At 39.6% G+C, this 22938-nt stretch overlaps 3 protein-coding genes across 3 annotated transcripts; 2 read left to right on the top strand and 1 right to left on the bottom strand.

Moving 5' to 3' along the window:
• Positions 1-532: 532 nt before the first annotated feature.
• On the top strand, positions 533-12831 carry LOC309516587 (olfactory receptor 1S1-like; the record flags this gene model as incomplete). Its single annotated transcript, XM_082195348.1, has 4 exons — positions 533-739; positions 950-1285; positions 2421-2722; positions 11859-12831. The coding sequence occupies 4 exons, from the start codon at positions 533-535 to the stop codon at positions 12829-12831; spliced, it is 1818 nt and encodes a 605-aa protein (XP_082051474.1).
• Positions 12832-17690: 4859 nt separating this feature from the next.
• LOC309516589 (olfactory receptor 6B1-like) lies at positions 17691-18548 on the top strand (the record flags this gene model as incomplete). The annotated part of the gene is made up of 1 exon (XM_082195351.1): positions 17691-18548. The coding sequence occupies one exon, from the start codon at positions 17691-17693 to the stop codon at positions 18546-18548; it is 858 nt and encodes a 285-aa protein (XP_082051477.1).
• A 2923-nt stretch (positions 18549-21471) lies between these two features.
• Positions 21472-22419, bottom strand: LOC309516590 (olfactory receptor 5AR1-like; the record flags this gene model as incomplete). Its single annotated transcript, XM_082195352.1, has 1 exon — positions 21472-22419. The coding sequence occupies one exon, from the start codon at positions 22417-22419 to the stop codon at positions 21472-21474; it is 948 nt and encodes a 315-aa protein (XP_082051478.1).
• Between the last annotated feature and the right edge of the window lie 519 nt (positions 22420-22938).

Genomic DNA, 22938 nt, shown 5'->3' on the forward strand with positions numbered 1-22938 from the left:
CTGTAAGGGTTTTGTTGTTGTTGTTTTTGGTGGGTATACAGACATGTTTCTTCATATTCTTCACACATACTTGAATACATATACAAAAATATTTAAATAAGGGCTAAACTGGGAAGATTTTTTTAAAAAACCTCTTCAGCAATTACATATATTTTCCCCAAACTACTCAATGATCACGCCAAACCAAGCTGGTATTTCTCTCCATTCCACACATTACGCAGAAGTAAACCTTGGTTTGCCTGTGAATGTTTACTCAACAGCTGCCAACAGTTGTGATTTCAATGGGGTGTACTTATGATCCAGTTCTATTTTGTTATGATTACTGTATTTTTTATAAGTGGTTTCTTGCAATTACTCTTGAAATTAAATTTTGCAGTGTGTGTGCATGTGTGGTGGTAATGGAATACTGCATCTTCTGTGCATTTACAGAATTAATTCTCATTGCAGTCCCTTGACTCGCAATTATCAACATGTTCTTGCCTTGGTCTATGCAGTAGAGGAGATAAACAAGAACCCCAATCTACTACCCAACATGACTCTGGGATTTCACACCCATGAAAACTATTTCAATGCAAGGAAAACATATGAATGTTCATTAAGTATCCTTTCAGGAAGAGGCAGAACAGTTCCGAACTACACCTGCAGGAAACAGAACAACTTAATAGCTGTTATTGGAGGGCTAAAGTCCATGTCATCCATTCAGATGTCAACTGTCTTAGGTTTATACAAGATACCACAGGTGTGTATATTGGGAGAGACTTTCATGATAGAACATTCAGACATCCAGATCTTCTTTTGGCATATTAGCGATATTAGACAGTTTATATGTGAGCGCGCTTTCACCACCAATAGGAAGGATGTTGGGATGTAAATTAATATGGAAATGTGTGATACTTTGTTTGTGACTCTAAGTGAAAAGGGTACTTGTCTTCTTTCCCCCTCATTTTAGATCAGCTACGGATCATCTGATGAAGTATTGAGAAGTAAAACCCTTTTCCCATTTTTCTACCGGACTGTCTCAAATGAAGGTCTTCAGACCTTAGGAATAACCAAATTAGTTTTGCATTTTGATTGGACGTGGATTGGCCTCATAGCATCTTATAATGATCAAGGTGAAACCTTTGTCCTGAACTTGAAGAAGGAATTTGTCCAAAAGGGTGTGTGCATTGAATTTACAGAAATGCTTCCCAAAATGCTTGATAAAACTATGCATATAAAAAATAAAATAATTAAGTCATCCTCCAGTATCATTGTGGTGTATGGAGATACAGATTTCCTCATCTGGGTAAAGATAACTATTGAAAGTTCTGCAGTTTCAGGGAAGGTTTTAATCATCACATCCCAATGGGACTTCCTATCTAGTGTCTCTTATTTGCATATGGGATTTTCTTCCTTCAGTGGCACCTTGTCATTTGCTCTCCATAAACATGAAATTGTGGGATTTCGCCATTTTCTTCAGAACATAACCCTCAGCAAATACCCAGATGATGTCTTTCTGCCACATTTTTGGGGGGCTGCATTCAGCTGTTTCATTCCATCACTAGATTCAGGCAGCATGTTTTGGCAACTATGTACTGGAAATGAAAGGATTAAGGATTTGCCTAAGTACAAATTTGATTTGCAAACATTGGACTTGAGCTACAATATATACAAAGCTGTTTATGCCATCGCAAAATCTTTACATGAAATGTATTCATCCAGATACATCTCAACAAAGATGGAGAACAGATCAAGACCAAAGATGCATAAAATTAAGCCATGGAAGGTAGTAAGAATATTTACTTTCTACTTATTTAAGGTTATGAGCAATTGCTGCTAGCTTCTGTTTCCACTAAAGAAAAGTATGTCTCAGGGTGGATCTGTGTTAACAAAGGAATATTATTATTCAAGGTTTCCATTTGCTGAGAAATTGAAAGATGAATGACAGCAATGATGGTCTCCAGCTTAAAGAAGGGGCAACCAAATTTTCAGTTTTCCAAAAACCCACCTGTTCCCACCAATGAAACAATTCAGTTGCAGTTGCACTTTCTACTACTTGCTTTAGTGTGTTCTTGTTAGTCAGATTACTATTGTTCTTCAAACTGTTTTTCCAGTGGCGGCAATCGTGGCTCTGCGTGGCCATGGGAAAACCAGGGGTTCTCACCTGCATGACCACCAGCAGCAATAACAGCTTTTACCAGTAGCAGGGACTTCTGGGACATCTCTCCAAACTTCAGATTGGCCAATAGTGAGTGTGGTTTGGGAGATGAACATGAGGGAGCTAGTCTCCACTCAGATCCATCGCCGTTGCATAAATTCTTGCTGTGCTTTGAGTGGCCTTTGAGTTTGCTGTGGAATTAATCAGTTGCTGTATTAAGGGTCAGGGAGGAATTTGCCTGCAGACAAATTAAGCCTGTCTGGAGTTTTTGCCTACCTCATAGCAACAGTCACAACTTTTGGCAGAAAAGGCATTGGGTTGTGTCAGTGAAGCTCAGATGCTGACAGTAGAAGAAGAACCAGGCATAGACATAGAACAGTTAACTGCAGAAGACAGAGAGGAGGGGGAGAGCAGCTGTAATCTGAGCTCTGAACAAAGGGGAGACAAAAGACAGGGCCAAAGTGACAGGCGGCTGTGTGAGAGCTCAAATAGTGAGTTAGATGTTGGAATGCAGGAAGCATTCTCTCCCAAATCTCGCAGGATCTCAAAAGTGGCTGAGATGTGTGAAAGATACTGGAAAAGAAGGTGGGGGTTTTCGTGCTGGGGAAGGGGGAGGAGCTCAGTCCGGGCAACTCCATCTTCTGGGGAGGATGATGAGTAGAGGAGCTCTGTTCTAATTTGTTGTTTTAGCAATAAATCTGAAATAATTAACAGCCAGAGTTGTCTCGCATTTGTGGGAGAGACCAAGCCATAACAGGTTGGATCCTTAGTCAAAACTGCAACAAAATGTTAAGGGTACTCTGGTAAAGGGGTCCATGATAAAAGTTTTGATGATTAGCCCCAGATAGGGGCTAATGGGAGATAAAACATCCCAAATCATGGCCTGCAATACTACTCTGTCCATGTGTTTCAATTAACTGGAGAGATCATGCTCATGGTCCCACAACTGGGGGTGGCTCATTGAGTGATTACAAAAGACAGGACCTTTCCAGTGGTGACCCTCGGTCTCTGGAATTCCATCCTTGAGGAAATATGGATAGTCTGTCATTGGTGGCATTTAGAAGCCAGTTAAAGTTTTATCCATTTGCTTGGGCCTTTAAGACCCAGTAGTTGAAAATGCTTGAAAACTTTTTCCAAGTTTGTGTTTTTAGAGTCTTAATAGTGTTATGAATGCTTTGTGATGATGTTTTTAATTACATTGTTCCCAACTTGGAGGACTTGCAGTATGCACATAAAAGCAAATCATACATAAAAATAAAAGTATTACCCTTACTTCCCATTACAAAAACACACACCAGAAGAACCACATTGTCTTCAAAAATGACTTTAAAAATAACAATAGCTTGCATCCAGACTAAATTAGTTGTACTTAGTTCCCACCAAAATCAATAGGATTTAACATTAGTCATGATTAAAATATCACATAGATTTCACATAGATTTCATATTGACTCAAGTTTGGGTGTAATATTTGTCTTCCACATTTGAAATTAACCAAACAATTACTTTGGCTTGCCAGGTAACTTGGTTCAACAGCTGTGGATCCATCACCGTGAAAGCCCTGCTCTGAGCACAAGAAGAGTCCATGTCTAAAAATGAAAGTGCCGAGAGTCAGGCTTCTGCAACATAGTTCATAGAATCATAGAATAGAATAGAATAGAATAGAATCATAGAGTTGGAAGAGACCACAAGGGCCATCGAGTCCAACCCCCTCCCAAGCAGGAAACACCATCAGAGCACTCCTGACATATGGTTGTCAAGCCTCTGCTTAAAGACCTCCAAAGTAGGAGACTCCACCACACTCCTTGGCAGCAAATTCCACTGTCGAACAGCTCTTACTGTCAGGAAGTTCTTCCTAATGTTTAGGTGGAATCTTCTTTCTTGTAGTTTGGATCCATTGCTCCGTGTCCGCTTCATAACTTTATTACTCCAAGCATGTATACAGAGGATGTCTGTACAGGTCTAATGTTTTTATTATTTGGGATATGAATGCAAAAATGCTATTGCAGTATATTAAAAAATGTTGCTTGCATTTGAGCAAAAAATACTGACCATTGTGCATTTCCTTCTTTTAATTGATCATGCTATGCAGCTGCATCCTTTTCTGAAGGAAGTCAGATATCATATTACTTCAACAGATGATGTCTTTTTTGATGAGAGGGGGGAATCAACATCTGGATATGACATTCTCAATTGGTTTACCCTACCAAACGATACCTTAATTAACAGGAAAGTTGGTAGAGTCTACATGCACCATCCATCAATTGAACCATTTTTCTTTATAAATTCAACAAGAATTGTTTGGCAAAAGAATTTCAAGAAAGTAAGAATTGCTATGGGGTTGTTGTTGTGGGTTTTTTTGTTTTGTTTTTTATTTTAATCACTGATAATTAATATAATATACTACTATTCACTAGCAATTTCTCCCCCTACCACACTAAGTAGTAATTTCATACATCTTTACATCTTTTAAACTGAATGCAATTGTAGATGATAATCAGAAAATCTGTCTATTTCTGCTCCATCATACTTTTGCATTTCTTTAAAGTATATTCGCTCAAAATATGTATTTAAATATGGAAAAAAATATACACCTGCCCCATACTTTCTGTCTTGACTGACGTGAATCAGCAGGGCTTGAGATAGAATCATAGAGTTGGAAGGGATTCCATGGGCCATCTAGTCAAACCCCCTGAAATGCAGGAATGCAGTGGTTTTAAACTCTGACTGAACATGGAGTCAGCAAGATGGGGGAAGGAGACACTGCATCTCCTTTTCTCCCTCTCAACCACATGTTTAATTAGGTTTTCAAGCCTATTTAAGTGTTAGGCCTCCCTAGGGCTTGGTTCCAGGATAAATCAGGGCTGATAGGAAGCCCTGGATCAGCCCCAAAATCAGAATGGGAGTCCTGTGTGCAGCTTCAATAAATGCACATTGCATTTGACCCATGGAAATGTCCACAAATATACAGATTCCCAGTAAAGTACAAAAGAATAAAAAATACATCTGCAGCCTTCATTTGAGCCATTTATTTTGTTTTCCCAGATATATAAAGTTCGCTTATATTCACAAAAAGCATATGGTCTTTCAGTAATCTCTTTCACATGCTGACATGAACCATTGCTTTCCCCCATCATTTTTGTGAATCTCTATTCTATTTTTTTCCTATATAAATAAAACATATTTTTATTAAAGATTTCTTGGTTTACAAAAGTACGTGCAATGTCTCTTTTTTCAAGTTACATTTTCTACAGATCAGTTTCATTTGTTGAGACATTAGTGTTACCTGAGGAAAAAAAGGGGGAAAGAGGTGGAGGGGGGCATGTTGAGTGGGGGTGGGGTCGGGTGGCAATGTTTCTATTCTACTTAACATATGTGTGAGGTTTTGTGTCAGCGTTGCTTGTGTGGGTTTTCTTTACTCTTCGCTTGTGTTCCTTTGGTTGTGAGAGAGGTTGGGGTTGGCCTAAGGTGTGGTTGTTTGTTTGTGATTGGCTGTGGTGAACTTCGTTTTCATGTTGTTTTAGGTTCCACAATCTATCTGCACCAAGAGCTGCCTTGAAGGTCAGCATAAGATAGCCATTGAAGGGAATCCTGTCTGTTGCTTTGCTTGTTCTCCATGCCCAGAAGGAACATTTTCTAACTACAGAAGTAAGAGCTATGGAGAGATCATGTCTTGCAAAAACCTTAAATATAGTCAATGTCCTGTGAATTTCAGACCCACACATATAGCTCTGAAAAATCAGGAGTGACTTCGTTCTTTGCAAATGCTCTGTATGCAAATACTGTATGACATGTAAAGAAGGGTGTTTTTGTTTGTTTGTTTACAATTCATTCATTTTATCAGAAGGCATCATCATAACCTATTTGATTAGAAAGAAGTGGTCTCAGAATTTTATCTAGCCCAGCCTTCCCCAACCTCTTGCCCTCCAAATGTTCTAAACTATAGCACCCATCACTCCCAGCCAGGATGATCCAAAACATTGGGAGGGCATGAGGTTGGGGAAGGGTGATCTAGTTAGTGAGTATAGGCCTTAAGATACTTGAAAGTGAGTTGGAGACATAGTTTCATGTCAGGCATAAAATCATTTATTTTGACTCACTGTTTCTGTTTCTGATGCAATAGAAAAGCCCAGCAAAACTGTTTACTTGATGTGACAGTGAAATGAGTGTGGTGCAAACTGCATGGGAAAAAATTTAATACTACCTTCAATGTCTAGCGGAGAGGACACCTATGATTTTTCTACAGCCTGATTAAACAAACAAGTGCATATATTTTGTTGTATTAATCTCAGTGGAATCAATATACTAGTTTATCTTAAATTTAAGTCCTGGAGAGTTTAGTTGGCTTGTGGTTCATTCTCTAATGCAGGGAGGGCCAACCGAAGACCAATTCATGACCCAGCATACTTCTACTGCAGAAACATGGGGGTGGTTGGAACATGAGCTCTGGCCACTAAACCCCAGAGGGGACATATGGGTGCAGGAGAGATCAGAAGAAGCCCCAAGCTGCCAAACTCACACATTATGACATTTTTTAAAGAGGATGCTGGCACCAGTGCCACTGCTGCTACTAAGATAAGCAGATCCCCCTCATCTGAACAACTGAGTTTACTTTCCAACCTAAGGGAGATGGAGCTCAGTTTTCGGTGTGAATCCCAAAACTGGGCAAACAGTTTGTAACTACAGGAGGGAGACACATGCACCTTTAGAGAATATTATCAAACTATCAGGAGCTCACACTGCATGCCATGTCCGTTGCTGAGACTAAAATGGATTGTCTTTCCATCACTTCAGTTGGATGTCCTGGCTGCAAAACATCCCCCCCTCAATTTTAATGTTTCTTCCTTTCATTCAGATGCAGATCGTTGTGAGAAATGCCCAGAAGATCAGTACCCAAATCCAGATAAAACAAACTGCATTCCAAAGTCAGTCACATTTTTGTCATTTCATGAGCCTTTGGGGATTGGTTTGGCTGGGACAGCTGGTTCCCTTTTTCTTATCACAATTTTGGTGCTAGGGGTTTTTATTAAGAACCAGGATACTCCCATTGTAAAAGCCAACAATCGGAATCTTACCTACACCCTTCTCGTTACCCTGATGCTCTGCTTTCTTTGTTCCTTCCTATTTATTGGTCAGCCTGGAAAAGTGACTTGCCTTCTCCGACAAACTACTTTTGGGATTATATTTTCTGCCTCTATTTCATGTGTCCTGGCAAAGACTGTCACTGTGGTTCTGGCTTTCATGGCCACTAAGCCTGGAAATAAGATTAGGAAATGGAATGGAACAAAATTGACAAACTCCATCACTCTTTTCTGTACCCTTGCTCAAGTTATCATCTGTATTGCCTGGCTTAAATCCTCTCCTCCATTCCCTGATTTTGACTTTGAATCTGAGGCTAATCACATAGTAATCCAGTGTAATGAAGGAGCTGCCCATATGTTCTACACAGTCCTTGGTTACATGGCCTTTCTTGCTATTGTAAGCTTCTCTGTAGCTTTTCTAGCCAGGAAGCTGCCAGACATTTTCAATGAAGCCAAGTTCATCACCTTCAGCATGCTGATTTTTTGCAGCATTTGGATCTCATTTATTCCCACATATTTCAGCACTAAAGGGAAGTTTATGGTGGCTGTGGAGGTCTTCTCCATTTTAGCCTCCAGTGCAGGCTTGCTGGGGTGCATCTTCTTCCCCAAAGTCTACATTATTGTCATGAGGCCTGACCAGAACACCAAAAGGAAGTTACTAAAGAAATCAAATGCTGGAACAAATGAGTTATAAGAATAAAAGACTCTTTTGCTCTTAAATTCCTAGCAAGGAAAGAAGGACTCTTGGAAAACATGTCCAAAAAAATCATCATTATGTGCCATCATTCCCATAGTCATTCAGATCAAGTAGTGCAGTAGAGTACAGCCCCCAGCAACCCAAATGCTTCTTCATATTTTGGAGCAAAGGAAAAGAATATGCAAAACCACTTAATCTAATGACAAAGGTATCTTTGTCATTTTCAGAAATGTATCCCATTCACCTACCATTTCTTGCCAAAAAGAAAAGCCAGACTAATATTTCTGGTGAAAACTATCATGAAGGTAAGGCCATAGAGAGGATGCATAACAAAAACAACTTTAATACAAATTGTTATGAAGTGAGAAACAACTGACACAAGCACACAGTGCCTGAGAGATGATACAGGTAGTTCCTGGTCAATATGATGATGATGATGATGATAATAATAATAATAATAATAATAATAATAATAATAATAATAATAATTTATACACCACCTATCTGGCTGGGTTTCCCCAGCCATGCTACAACTTGTGTGCCTAAATATTTGCTTTGTATTCTAGAACCTTCTCAACAAGTGTAAATAAAGAGTGTAAATAAAGAGGTCATAAGGGATAAACTAAGTCTCTGTTGTTCTCTCCTCTGATGGAAACTGATGCCAAGATGGTGCAGGAAATGTGGTCTTTTCAGTCCCACCTAAGAACTCTTTCAGATACCTGCAGCAGAGAACAAGGTGTGTGTGTGTGTGTGTGTGTGTGTGTGTGTGTGTGTGTGTGTGCACATGCACACACACCATTCCATGTAAAGAAGTCAACTGCATAGACAGTTGAATATTTAATAATGGCTATAAGCTAGCAGCTTCTAAGACACCTCAAGGCAGCAGGATAATTTGGGCTCAGTAGCACACACAACTCTGTCCTTGAACACCACTTCCTGTCTCTCAGTATCTGCCACTTGATGCAGAGGCCTCAGTCTGCCTAACATCCCTGAAAGAATGACACTTTTGACTACATGCAAAAAGAGGCAGCAGAGTAGTAGAAGTTATCTTACAATTTGGGTACCATTTTGTGTAGCAAATTGGTCTTAGTTTAGCACATATAGAATTAAATGAAATGGTTAATCCTAGTGAGATATGTTTCAAAATACACTCCACTACATGAACCCTAGAAGTTGCAGTCATGCCCCAGCTGCCTAAAGCTTCTGCACCACAGTATTTCCACCTCATTAGTGTTTTCAGATCAATTTCAAATTCAGACTGAATTCTTTGGGAAGGTGGCCATGTTAGTAATGCCAAATCCAGATGGCAATACCCTCAAACATAGTGCCCAGTGATGGCACACACATGAAAGCAGTGGATGGTTGGTGGAAGGACCCTGAGTGAGAAGTGGGGAAGAGAAGATATCCCAGAGTGAGAGACTGGGAGGAGATGAAGAGTTCCTAGAGAGCTGGGAGGGTCCACCACTTTCTGTGCATGACAAGGGTTAAGTACTGCCTTTGAGAGAGGTCTCTGTGTTTTCTCTCTCTCTTCCTTTCTCTGTTTTGTTTAGATTAGTTTCTTTTATCTTACTGTATTATGAATTAGCTTTAATAAAATATTATGAGAAAAAGAAGAAGACAGAATTCAACTTGCTTCTTAATGGCTTCCGGGACAAAAGAACTGGCTATGACATATATTCAGGATAGGCATATGTGAAAGACCAACTTCACTCATATTTTTATTTTCTTTATTATTACATTTAAATTTCACATTTCCTCCAAGAAGTTTAAGGTCGCAAACATAGAACTCTCTCTTCCCATTTTACGCTCAAACCAACCCTGAGCTAGATTAGGTCAAGAGAAAGCATTTGGCTCAAGGTCACCCACTTCATTGCTGAGCTGGGATTTGAACCCTGTCTTCCAGGACCTAGTCCAATACTTTAACCACTACACCACACTGGTTCTCATATGTATCCCATAAGAGCCTGCTTGCTTATTAAAATAATCAATGGAGACTCTCTTATGCCTGATCTAAATTTATTTACTATGCATATATTATTTAAACAAAAATACTGATGCTAGCTTTGGGAATTCTGGGTCTTCCACTTTGGGATTTCTGGATGTCTGCAAATAGACCCTAATAATTCCCTCTCTTCATACTCTTACCTTAATTAATTCCCTAGTGTGTTGAATGTAAACAGATTTGTGGTTGTCATCACAGTAGAGTAGTCCACAAACCTCCATGCATGACAGTTTCATAAGGATATAATGTTGCCTGTTGAGTGCAGCTCATTTTTCGTCCTGTAAAATTATTCATTTTTTGTTTCTAGAAAGAAAGAAGTGTAACCATGGTTGTTGGGGTACTGTTGTTGCAAATGTGATCTGGATCATTGTGACTAAATTCATAAGGTGATTTTATTTGAAGTTCTTTGTTCACATTTGATTAGCCGCCCATGCAGGAACTACAAGGAGCAAAGCTGGCTGCTTGATGGTGCCCAACAACTGGATTCTACTTGAATCTCAAGACAGGGTAACAAATAAAAATGGAGACAGCTTGTTTCACTCTAAGAGGTTGTAGACTCTGCTCGTTAGACTGTAGTGTAGGTTGTGAGGATGTAAAGTAAAAGCCTTAATGTAGCACGAAGGAGAGATATGATACAGCATCTTCAGATAAGATATTCATGATAATTTGGCCTAAAAGCAAAACATGCCATCGCATTATAATAATGAAATCACCATTGCCTTTTAAATATGTTGCTAAACTTGAATGAATTTGCCAATTTTAGATGACTGGGCAAATGCTTACCAAATTGAAACAGAAGATCTTTAAATAATGCTACGAAATGCTCATTCGTCTTTGCATTTGACATGAGATTGACCTGAAAGACCATACTCATGTAATATGAGAAAAACATAAATAGAAGAGAAATGTGGTTACATGTAGCACTTGAAATGGCACTTAAGTGGCACTTAAGATCCAATAAGCTTTACTTACTCTTATTGCACATGTGTTAGTGCTATCTGAGTGCAGTACTGTCAATTTCCATAGGCAACTAGATTGTTTAAATTGCTTCTGACAGAGACAAATAAGGAACAACAAACGGAAGTCATGAACAATGGGTTTAATTAAACTGAGTTTTACTCAGAATAGACCTGCTGAAATGAATGAACATGAATAAGTCCATTCATTTCAGTGGGTCTTCTCTGAGTAAATATTTGCTTATTTCATAAAAGGTAATCTGTACAACTTCATTTTTTTTATTTTTTTGCAAACAAGTAAGTTTCAAAGTACCAGTAATATTTGTTAAAAATCTACACTGACGTGACCTGTGTCTCACCTATAAAATAATTAGAGAAAAGTATGTTTCCTCTTCTAGAAGCTGTGTGGTATTATACTTCACTATATATACTTATCTGGACTCTTTAGGACTTCTCAGGAGACATGTGCAGTGGAACCTCGGGTTGTGAACGTGATCCATGCGGGAGGCATATTCACAACCCGCAGCGCCGCATCTACGCACTCGTGAGTCGTGATTCAGCACTTCTGCACATGCACAAAGCACGATGTAGTACTTCTGCACATGCGTGAGCGCCGAAACCCAGAAGTAACCCATTCTGGGTTCAGCGCGGTGCACAACCTGAAAATACATAACCTGAAGAGTCTGGAACCCGAGGTACCACTGTATATGGCTACATTTAGTCTGTTCATGGTATCCAAAGAATAGCAGAAAACCAAAGAGATTTATGTTTTATAGAAAAAAACCAAACTTCATCAGAAAACAATAAATAATCTGCTCCTTTCATCTGCTGAACCAAGGAACTTGCTTATTAAAAGAATGATCTCCACATTCACACACTTGTGCACATGCACATAAAAACTCAGAGTGTAGTCATACTTGTATATTAAATGGTATGTATCAGATTTGAACGATGAAACCTCTATTTCTACCTATTGCCTTTTGCAGTTCCTTGAAATACCCTGAGGATAATTTCATGGATAATAAACAATGGAACAATCAAACAATGGTCAAAGAATTCATCCTCCTTGGATTTGGAAATATACATTCATTTCAGCTCCTTTTCCTGGTATTTCTAGTGATTTACCTTGTGACCATGTTGGGAAACCTTTTGATTGTTATCTTAGTTGCAGCTGATCAACACCTACACACTCCCATGTACTTTTTCCTCGCAAATTTGTCTTCTTTAGAGTCATGCTACATCTCAACTATTTTGCCCAGAATGCTGAACAGTTTCATAACTGGGAACCAGTCTATGTCTGTGAATTCTTGTTTCATGCAACTGTATTTCTTTGGGGCCTTGGCTACTGCAGAATGCTATCTGCTTGCTGCTATGTCTTACGATCGGTATCTAGCAATCTGCAAACCATTGCATTATATGACCATTATGAATGCCAGGTTCTCCCTGCAACTTTCAAGTGGTTCTTGGGTCATTGGATTCATCGTTAATACTTTAACGACCTCTTCAATGATGCACTTAATATTCTGTGGACCTAATGAAATCGACCACTTCTTCTGTGATTTTGCACCATTACTTCAACTGTCTTGTAACGATACCCTGAAAATACAGCTGCTGATTTTTGTTCTGTCAGCTCTGTTTGGATTGGTGCCATTTCTTTTAACACTTATTTCCTACAGCTGCATCATAAAAACCATTCTGAGGATCCCATCCACTTTAGGAAGGAAGAAAGCATTTTCCACCTGCTCATCACACCTCATTGTGGTTACACTCTTTTATGGCACTATAGTCATTGTATACGTGTTACCAAAAACCAGAACACTTAGAGACCTTAACAAGGTCTGCTCTGTCTTCTACACTGTCTTAACACCCTTGGTGAATCCTTTCGTTTACAGCCTGAGAAATAAAGACATTAAACAAGCGTTAAGGAAAGCTGCGAGATATTTTGTCGATAGATCATAAGCATAATCAGGCTTTCTTCTGTATAGTCCAGGAATGGAGAACTGGTTGGACTTCAACTTACATGAGTTCCAGCTACCATGGATAATGGTCAGGGTTGATGGGAGAAGCAGTTTGGCAACATCTGGAGGGCCTTTTTTATTTAAATAAAAATGTAAAAGCTGCCACTACTATTTCAATGAGATGGCTACCATGATCATACCTTGCTTCCAGAGAAAAGTGTCTTGTTTGAATTAGAATGCTAAATTGCATATACAGCCTCGTCTGATCCATTCAATTAATATGTATGTGATTATGACAAAAATGCAGGAATCGTGCCCACAGCCATTCCTGGCTGGCTTGTACCACAGATGCACTGACCCATTGCGCCACATGACCTGCATCAGATTATTTGGAAGACCTAGGCACCCAAAGGAAAATATAGGAAACAGTGTTGTTGTCTCTTATGTGGTAAGGAATACATTTGTTGCTACTAAACAGCAGTGCTTCAAATGTCATTTGAAACACTGCTGTTTAGTAGCAACAAATGTATTCCTTACTAAATCTGTCTGAATTGATTTGTCTTTAAAGCTGCTTGTGATAGGAAGAAATATGTTCCCCATTCACAAGTGCAGAGCATGTGCATGAGGTTGCACATAGGTGCGATTGCATTGTAGGGAGTTGGACTAGATGATTCTCAGGGTCCCTTCCAACTCTACAATTCTATGATTCTGTGGTTCTATAGTTCTATAGTTCTATGTAGTGCTGATCTTCCAGAATATAGCAGCTAGCTCATGCCCATAATGTAAGCTCCCTGGGGCACCAACCACCTCACATTGCCAGCTGGTTACAGTGACTTGTCACTTGGTCTGATGATCCTGGAACTTGGAGGTCTACCCAGCTGAATGCTGGGCAGTGTGAGGAAACAGGTTTCCTGTCAGTTCACAGCTGTGCTAGGTGGCAATAGGAACCTCTTCTAGTTCTAAAGCTAGGGTTTGGGCTTTTACTGGGATGCTGTTGTCCAAAGGCTATTGGCATTCCCTTGCTGTATGCCAAAATTAATCCCACATGTGTTTACAACCCAGCTACAAATGCTTTTGTTCTGTTAATAAAGTTTGACCCTTTAGTCCAACTTTCCTGTGTGCAAGTCTTTACTCTGGGGTGGGGGTAGGCAGTGCATATGTCTTATGTTGTGAATTATCTTACAATGAACCATCATATCCACCCACTTGTTCAACTCAATTACTTCACTTGAATAAAACCGAAACAGAATTCAAACATTAAGAGGGTCATTCCAGAGTAAGCTCTCAAACCATTTACTGTGCAATCCTAAACATGTCTACTTAGTACTAAGTAGGCCTGTGCATAGGTCCCACAATCTGCCCTGTGTGGCCTTGATCTGTATCCCCCAGATTGGGCCTATTTGCTCTGAGCTACCCCGGTGGCTACCTACCATACCCTGGATTCATTCCTGAAGCAATTCATGGAGCAGTGCTAAAATGCTAAAAGCAAAACAAAAAAATAGACAGGAAAGGATGGTTGCCACATCAGATCCTCCCACCTGGTAGCTTCTTCCCTATGAGCAGCTCTTTAATGAATGAGTCACTCATGAAGAAACAGCACCATGCAGAGTCAGAACCTCTCACTTAACTGATGTTAAGCAGAATGGTCCAACTTTACATGGTGCTGGAAGGAGAAGAACCTGGAGGGAAAGAGGAGGAGAACCTGGAGGGTGTATGTTACTTTCACTCACGTGTGCATTTCAAAGCATTTTTATGCATGCTACTTGGTTGGGAGCTCCATTGCAAAATTTGAAGAAATACAAATTTTAAGGGATGCCAATGTTTGGATTCACATATTTTTCAGAATGTGTGAATTAGACGGGTTTGCCTTTAAATGTGAACTGAATTAATCCCCCCCCCCATCTCTGCTTGAAACAAGACATTGGTTTTATGTCATAAAGCAATTCAATGCTATGATATACATCTTAGATAATTTTACTTAGAAGTCAGCCCTACTGGCCTCAGCGGGTCTTACTTCAAAATAAGTTTGTTTACAGGATTTCAATTTAACTATGCATTTAGAGTCTCTTATGAATCCATACAATATAATTCAGTTTTGTCAACTGACCAAAAAATAGTTATCCCCCCCCCCATGACTACCCATTTTTCACTATTGTAGCTTTCATTAGTGAAACTGTTGGTAATGAATTCCTTAGGCACCTCAAGTTAAAGTTGCCTGCACAACTGGCACCAATTAAATTGAGTATATAGTAATGAACTGGGAGTGTTTCTTTTCTTATTTTTGCAAATCTATAAGGCCACATGCTCTGTGGGATACACTGCACTTTTTTCTAACACTGGAAGGATGCGGCAGTCAAAACAATCAAATGCACCAATAGCACATCAGAAGTGGTAGGAATTCCGATCCTTTAGCAAAATTATGAAAAATGCAATAGAAGCTCTAACTGTGAGCTCTAACTTAGACATGAATGGAGCATTATTTCCAGTAAGGTATGTTAATGCAGAAATGTGGAACTTATTAAATGACCTGTACAGTATATTTAATACATTTAGAATTTTGGTCTTCAGCATAACAGCAACCATGGGTTTAATAAGAGAGTGATATCTAGTTCACTAGAAATCATGATTTAAGAGTATTTTACATCAAACATTGAGTTTGTTCTGCTTAGTAAGCCACTAGAACTGGTTCAACATTTAGTTCTGAAGAACTTCTGTATGTCTAGATTGAAATACAGTGGTGCCCCACAAGACGAATGCCTCGCAAGATGGAAAACTCACTAGACAAAAGAGTTTTCCGTTTTGGAGGTGCTTCGCAAAACGAATCTCCTATGGGCTTGCTTCGCAAGACGACAATGTCTTGCCAGTTCCTGCTGGGTTTTTTCTCCCCCCCCCTTTTTCTAAGCTGCTAAACCGCTTATCAGCTGATCCGATCAGCAGATAAGCCGCTAAAAGCAGCTAAAAGCCGCTAATAGCGCTAATCCGCTAATCCTTCAATGGGCTTGCTTCGCAAGATGAAAAAAACCGCTAGACGAAGAGAATCACAAAACGGATTCTTTTCGTCTTGCGAGGCACCATTGTAAGTGCTCAAAGTTGAAAAATCAGCCACTTGTTTTTACCCATCAATGGGGTACATGGATCATTCATGTAGAGGCTCATGGTGCATACAGAGCTTGATGAGTATTGACTTTTAGCAGGGTTAACTGTAAGCAGGACTTGCTGGTTGCTCTTAAGGGCTTGCTAGAAGCTTCTGTGATGTGAGCCAAAGGTCAAGAACTGAAGGAATGTTGTCCTATCACTCTTTGTGTGAGGCTTGTGCACCCTATGAGGAGAAAGAAAGTCCAGTACACTCCTGCAAAGGGACTGTGGAAAGGAGTCGTCTTAAATATCCCACATGTAAGAAAGACACCATAGACAGTGTGGGTCTTCTATGAAACCTATTGCACCACCACTCCAAACGCAACATAGAAGTAATCAGTTTCTCTCTTTGCGGGTGAAAAACTATGAAATAACTTGCAGCTTGGGAGTGTTTTGTTGAATGAGGAAGCCTCTTCTAAGAGAGAGCATGCCAACCGGCACAGGGCTGGTGTTAAGGAGCTATTCCTGATATTTTGAATCACTATGAGATTGCATTGAATTGCATTGTTTTGATGAATTGTTTTGTTTAAATTATTGTTTTTGATATTATAGTCATCATAGTGATCATTTTTTAACACTCTTGTTACTGTGAGCCACTTTGAGCTCAACCTTTGTTGAAAAGCGAATAAATATGATGTGGCTGAGTTCTGTGTACACCTATGGGATCCACATAATAATCTCTGCAGATGTTATTTTCAGGCTGAGTGCAACAGAAGCATTGGCTACCATTGTCACAAAACATGGATGTAGCTCAGTGGCAGAGCATGCAGAAAGTCCCAGTTTCAACCCCTGGCATACCACCCATTCTGTGATTACTTTATGAATAGGCAACATGTGTTGTGAAAGACCTTTGAGACCCCAGAGAGCTGTTACCAGCTAGAATGAACCATACTCATCTAGATGGATCAGTGGTCTGAGTCAGTATGAGGCAGCTTCATAAGTTTGGAAATTCTGCAAAATTCAATATTTTTTATTCACACCCAGTTACCAAAGTAGCAGGAACCAATAAGGCCCCACAATCAACTAAGTTAGCAAATAATACTATTGCGATTACAAGGTTAATTGATAAAACCAGCCTTCATTAGAAGACACTTCCAAGCCAATCTCAACATGTTCATCGAGATATGAACATGCTAAGGTATGCTTTCTCAGATCAACTGATTTTTTTTGCCCAAATTCTATATATACAGTATGTGAAATATTAACCTTTATATGAGACTGATAATGTTTATTTTATGGATATATATCCTGTCTTTGAGAAGACATTCTCCCTCTTGAACTCTGCAATGTCTGGCTGACATTACATTGCATGCATAGCCCATGCTCTGCTTCAAAGCTCATTCTCCCAAGAAGGTAGAGGCAAAGTTACAGACCCATGTCAAATAGAACATTTTGGTGGGTCACTCCTGTATTAAAGAGTTAGTTTTGCAACACCTGTGGAATTATTTCATCTAACCTCTTAATTTGCCATGTTTCTTACAGGTTTCATCCATCTTTGAACTATTAAAAGATCGATGAACAGATTCAATTTTTTAAGAACTGTGTATATGGTTATCTTCACAAGTGTACTTCTGTTTCTGTTATTCATGCATAGTAAATGCAATGGGAACCCAGAACTGGAGGAACCAGACAGACTTTTCAGAATTCATTCTCTTGGGATTTAGTGATGTTCCTGAACTACAGTTAATTTTCTTTTTGATGTTTCTTCTGATCTACACTGCGACCATGACTGGAAACCTTCTGATTCTTGTTCTTATCATGTGTGACCAGCATCTCCATACCCCCATGTACTTCTTTCTGGGCAACCTTTCATGCCTGGAGACCTTCTACAGCTCAACCATAGTACCCAGAATGCTAGCAAGTTTCTTGACTGGAGAGAGGACAATTCCTATGTGGGGCTGTTTTTTACAATATTATTTCTTCGGTTCTCTTGTGGGTTCAGAATGTTATCTGCTGGCTGCTATGTCTTACGATCGGTATTTAGCAATTTGCAAGCCTCTTCACTATTCATCCTTAATGAATCATACGTTGTGCATACAGATTATGATGGGATCATGTGCAAGCTGTTTTCTACTTAACACTATAACAACATATTTGATGTCCGAGCTATCATTTTGTGGTCCTCGTATTCTTGATCATTTCTTCTGTGATTTCACCCCGGTTATAAAGCTTGCTTGTGGTGATACACAACAGATGGAATTAATGGCTTTCTTCCTCTCTTCCCTAATAGCTCTAGCCCCATTTCTTTTGATTTTGGTGTCCTATGGATTGATCATCTCCACTGTCCTAAGAATTCCATCAAACACAGGGAGACGAAAGGCCTTTTCCACTTGTTCATCCCATCTTACGGTGGTTATAGTTTTCTACGGAACCCTTGTCATTGTCTACATGTTTCCCAAAACAAACACATTGAAAGACCTGAACAAAGTCTTCTCCATCTTTTATACAGTTCTAACCCCCATTGTCAATCCCATTGTATATTGCCTGAGAAACAGAGAGATAAAGGAAGCTATGAGCAAGCTTATCTGTCAGTTGTTTAGTTTTGTAAGGAGAAGTACATTTTTCCACAGCAGCTTTGGGTAGAATAAATAAAGAATTTCTGATTGTGAACTGATATAGGATAATGTCTGGGTTAGATCCAATGAATTGTTTGGCAGATTAAGGCACTTCTGACAAAAAACACCTTCTTATGAATAGAATACATTCCTCCATCGGAGAAAACATCTTAGAATCACCCCTCTATGTTGAGTGAGTGAATAAATATTTCTGGCCATCTCAAATGATATCCAGCTAACTTCATTATTTCCTTCTGACCCAGCTGAAGTTTAACCAACGTGAAGAAAATATTTTTGCTTAATCTGTTGCATGAACACAGAAGCTTCTCTATGTGTTTCATATCAGTGTCACTGAATTGTTATCTACTATTGGAATAAGAAAAATGATGACGGTCATGTCAGCATATGAGCTCATCGCAGCTGCAGACAGCCAGCTTGTTGACATCATGTGATTTGGCTGACTGTGGGAAACAGTGTTCCAGTCAGTTCACAGGGCAGTTCACCGGAATTTGCTCAGAGTGTAATATGAGACCTTCCTCTTGCAATTGTACAGGAAGTCTTTCTTACTTGTTTGCCGATGTTTGAAGAGAGCAGACATGTTTTCTGTAATGCTGAAGAGTCAGAAATAAAGGATGTAAATAAACGTTTCTATCTCCTTTTCCTGCCGGGGGAGCAGGAAGGAGTGAGTGTGCTCTTCCCACGCTGGGAAGGGTCGCCTATCGAGACCTAGCCTGAGCTTGCTGGGGAATGCAGCCAGGGAGGTCACCGGAGACCAAGCCGGGTGCCTGGGAGAGTTGCCAGATTCTCCTGATATAGGCTTGATTTCCAACAGGTCAATCTGCCTTTTAGGAGACAATGTTCCACAAAAATGTGACCCTGCCCCAAAATAAGAGGAACTGGACACAAAAGCAGTAAGGTGAACAGCAAATAATTTAATAAGCATTTTGGACCCTGCTAGACCTTCCTTGGGGGAAAATAAAATAAGTTTATAAAATAATAATTACAAAGCAGAATAATAGGTTATATAACTACCATAACAGTCTTTTTAGATTTCATTACAAGCTAGGAAAAGAAAACAATGTCCTTTTCATGAAAGCATCACAAATAATATAAGTTGATAAGACAAAAGCAAGGAACAACAAATGATATATACAGGGATAGACTGGACAGGATGGGGGGGGGAATGAGAAAAAAATAAAGGTTTTTTTGTAAGACATGGTCCTCAATGGTGGGGAAGAAGAAAGCTCGGAGACAGCATAATTGTAGGAAGAAGGCAAAGTACATAGTGGATGACTGTAATAAAAGGGAATATGGAACAGGAATGCCAGATTCCTGCATGATATGCATAATATACTCATAATATCACAATACAAATCACCTTATAAAATTCCTACTACAAAGCCTTCAGTTACATCCATTGCCTATTGAATTGTACACTGCATTGACTATATATGCCATTTTACAATAAAATGATAAACAACAGATAATAAAGTACTCATTTTCTCTGTAAGAGCAATCTTATACACAAGAAGCTGGTATAAAGCAAGCCAGCATAAGTTAACCCAGTGTAAAATTATGTCAAAACCATACTCTGTTCAGGAGCAAGGCAGCTGCCAACCCAAGCCTGTCAGAAGGAAAACAAGCTTTTAAAAAATAACCTGACTTGTATTATCCATCTTTCCATGTCATGCTACTGCCTAGCTCTGTCACCGCCATGCCCCCAGAAAGCCCCTTTTGGTGGGAATTACACTGGTCTCAGCCCAGCTGAGTTGGGAATCAACTGGCTGAGCTGAAGAGCCACCACATCCTAACTCACTCATCCCAGTGAATCTTGCCATAAGATTGCCTCCATCCTTTCTATTTTATATACTTTAATATATCCCAAATACAGATTCAATAAATCCTGCTTTTTATTATTTCTCCACTCTATTTCTCCACTTATTTGTCTTACATTGTTGTCCATCTCTGGTTCTGATTGAATTCAATAGATTAACCATATATATTAGTTAACCAACAGTTTGTTGAGATTTTGGCATTCAATCCTTCTTCCTGCAGTTAACAATTTCCAATGTTATCCCTCTGAACTCTATCCTTAAGATATTGAAACAATATCACTAGTGGGTCATTGGGAAGATCATAACCCAAAATATCCTTTGTTTCACTCAGAAGTAAACTCAAATATATCTGAATTTTCCTGCATGACCACATGATCTGAAATATGTCAATCACAGGAATTTTGTACTTCCAGCAATTATTTGATGTTCCTATTTAATCTGTTTGGTGCCATCCCAGTCATCACAGAAATAAAGGACCGGCAAATATCAGTATGTAACTCCATCCATTAAAAAGCCCCCTTAAGCAGCTGCTGCTACAGCAACAGCAATCACCTAAGCATGCCTTTAATGAAAAACATGGGATTATTGTTAGGTAGGTTTGCCATATATTGAACAGCAAAAAAGAGGCCAGCCCAAGCTGCTGCCAGCTGGAGCGGGAAAAAGAGGTGCACAGGTCTGAGGGGCTGCCACTGCCATGCCCATGCGCCTCTTTCCCTGGCTCAGGCTGGCAGTGGCCATGGTGTGCAGAGAAACCCGTGCCCAAGCCCAAGCTGGCTCCCAGAGAGGAATTCATACCTGCTATATAACAACAGTGTGGCATGGCAGTTAAACTAAGGATTGTGCTTCAGTTTGTCATCCAAACTGGGAACAGTAGTTAAGATCTCTCCTTAACCATGGTGTATAGCCAATAGGCTATGATTAGTAACATTAACCATAAACCCTAGCATAGATGAAAAACTGAGGCAAACCTTAGCATAACTGTCCTGCTTTGCTGTGGTTAAAATACTCAGGAGGAACAGAGAAGATGTGAACTTCACTCTGGAAACCTGCATATTCACGATGTCATGGTAAAGAATATCTTGGCTTACACAGATGTGTGGACAAAGCATCTGCAGATTATTCTAAAAGCCTGCATTTGCTTATGACCCTCCGTAAAGATTCCTTCACCTCTTTGTTCCTCAGGCTGTAGATAAGTGGATTGATTAGAGGGGTTAAGACTGTGTAGAAGACTGAAAAGATTTTGTCCACTTCCCGCAGAGCTTTCCTTTTTGGAAGTGCATATACAAATATTAAGGATCCATAAAATATAGAAACCACAATAAGGTGGGAAGAACAGGTTGAAAAGGCCTTTTTCCTCCCTGTTGAAGATGGGATCCGTAAGATGGTGGCAATTATACACACATAAGACATCAGTGTCAAGAGACAAGAAGGAATAGTGTCTATGGCTGAGACTGTAAGGCCCACCAGTGTCACCAAAGTGGTGTCACTGCAAGAGAGATTAATCACTGGTGCCAATTCACAAAAGAAATGATCAATTTCACTGGGACCACAGTAATATAGTTGTGACATTAAACTTATTACTATTGTCATAACTGTAATCCCACATAGCCAGGACCCAGCCGACAAGAGAAAGCAGAGTTTCCCATTCATAAGAGTGGCATAGTGGAGGGGCTTACATATGGCTAAATAGCGATCATAGGACATAGCAGCCAACAGGTAGCATTCAGCAACAACTAGGAATCCAAACCAATATAGCTGAGTGAAACAGCCACCAAGAGATATAGTTCTATCCCCTGTCAGGAAGCTGGCTAACATCCTGGGAAGGAGAGTTGATGTATAGCAGGTTTCCAAACAGGACAAGTTTCCAAGGAAGTAGTACATAGGAGTGTGAAGGTGATGATCAGAGATTACCAGAGTGATGATTATGATGTTTCCAACCACAGTCACAGTGTAGATGATTACGAACACCATGAAGAATGGAATTTGTAATTTGGGGTCATTTCCAAATCCCAGAAGGGTAAATGTGGTTATTGCTGTTCCATTGCTTATTTCAAAGTTCTCCATAGGTTCACTGGAGGTTAATTGCTAAAATTGTTGTTTCCCCAGAATTTTAATATTTCAGATTTCAATGATTGCAGTCATTCAAATGAAATTTGGAAGAATTTTGCCTGTAGTTAGTGACCATGAAGTGATACATCTATATAAACGATGAATCGTGGATATAGTTTGGACTGGAGATCAGCTGAAAATTACAACTTGGTTGTGCAGCTCTTTGCGTCACCATTGACATCTCATCATCAGTATTTTGCAGACCAGCAAATGCTTATTGATGGCACGCTATATATACTATAAAAAACCTTTACAGTTTAAACAGCACAGTAAAAATATAGAACAACAAACTGTTGGTGGTGGGTCTGGTTCTCTGACTCCAATCAAGCAGGACTATGCAAAATATGAGCTCCGGTGCTTCTAGTACATCTTCATTCACTACAATGAAAGGAACACTTTTCAGTGCACTGCCCATTTTACTCAGAAGATTGGATACAGTCCATGATAGCTCCCTTTAGCTCCCTTGGAAATAAA

This window comes from Podarcis vaucheri (genome assembly GCF_965113315.1).
Source record: "Podarcis vaucheri genome assembly, chromosome: 13".
Taxonomy (NCBI): Eukaryota; Metazoa; Chordata; class Lepidosauria; order Squamata; family Lacertidae; genus Podarcis; species Podarcis vaucheri.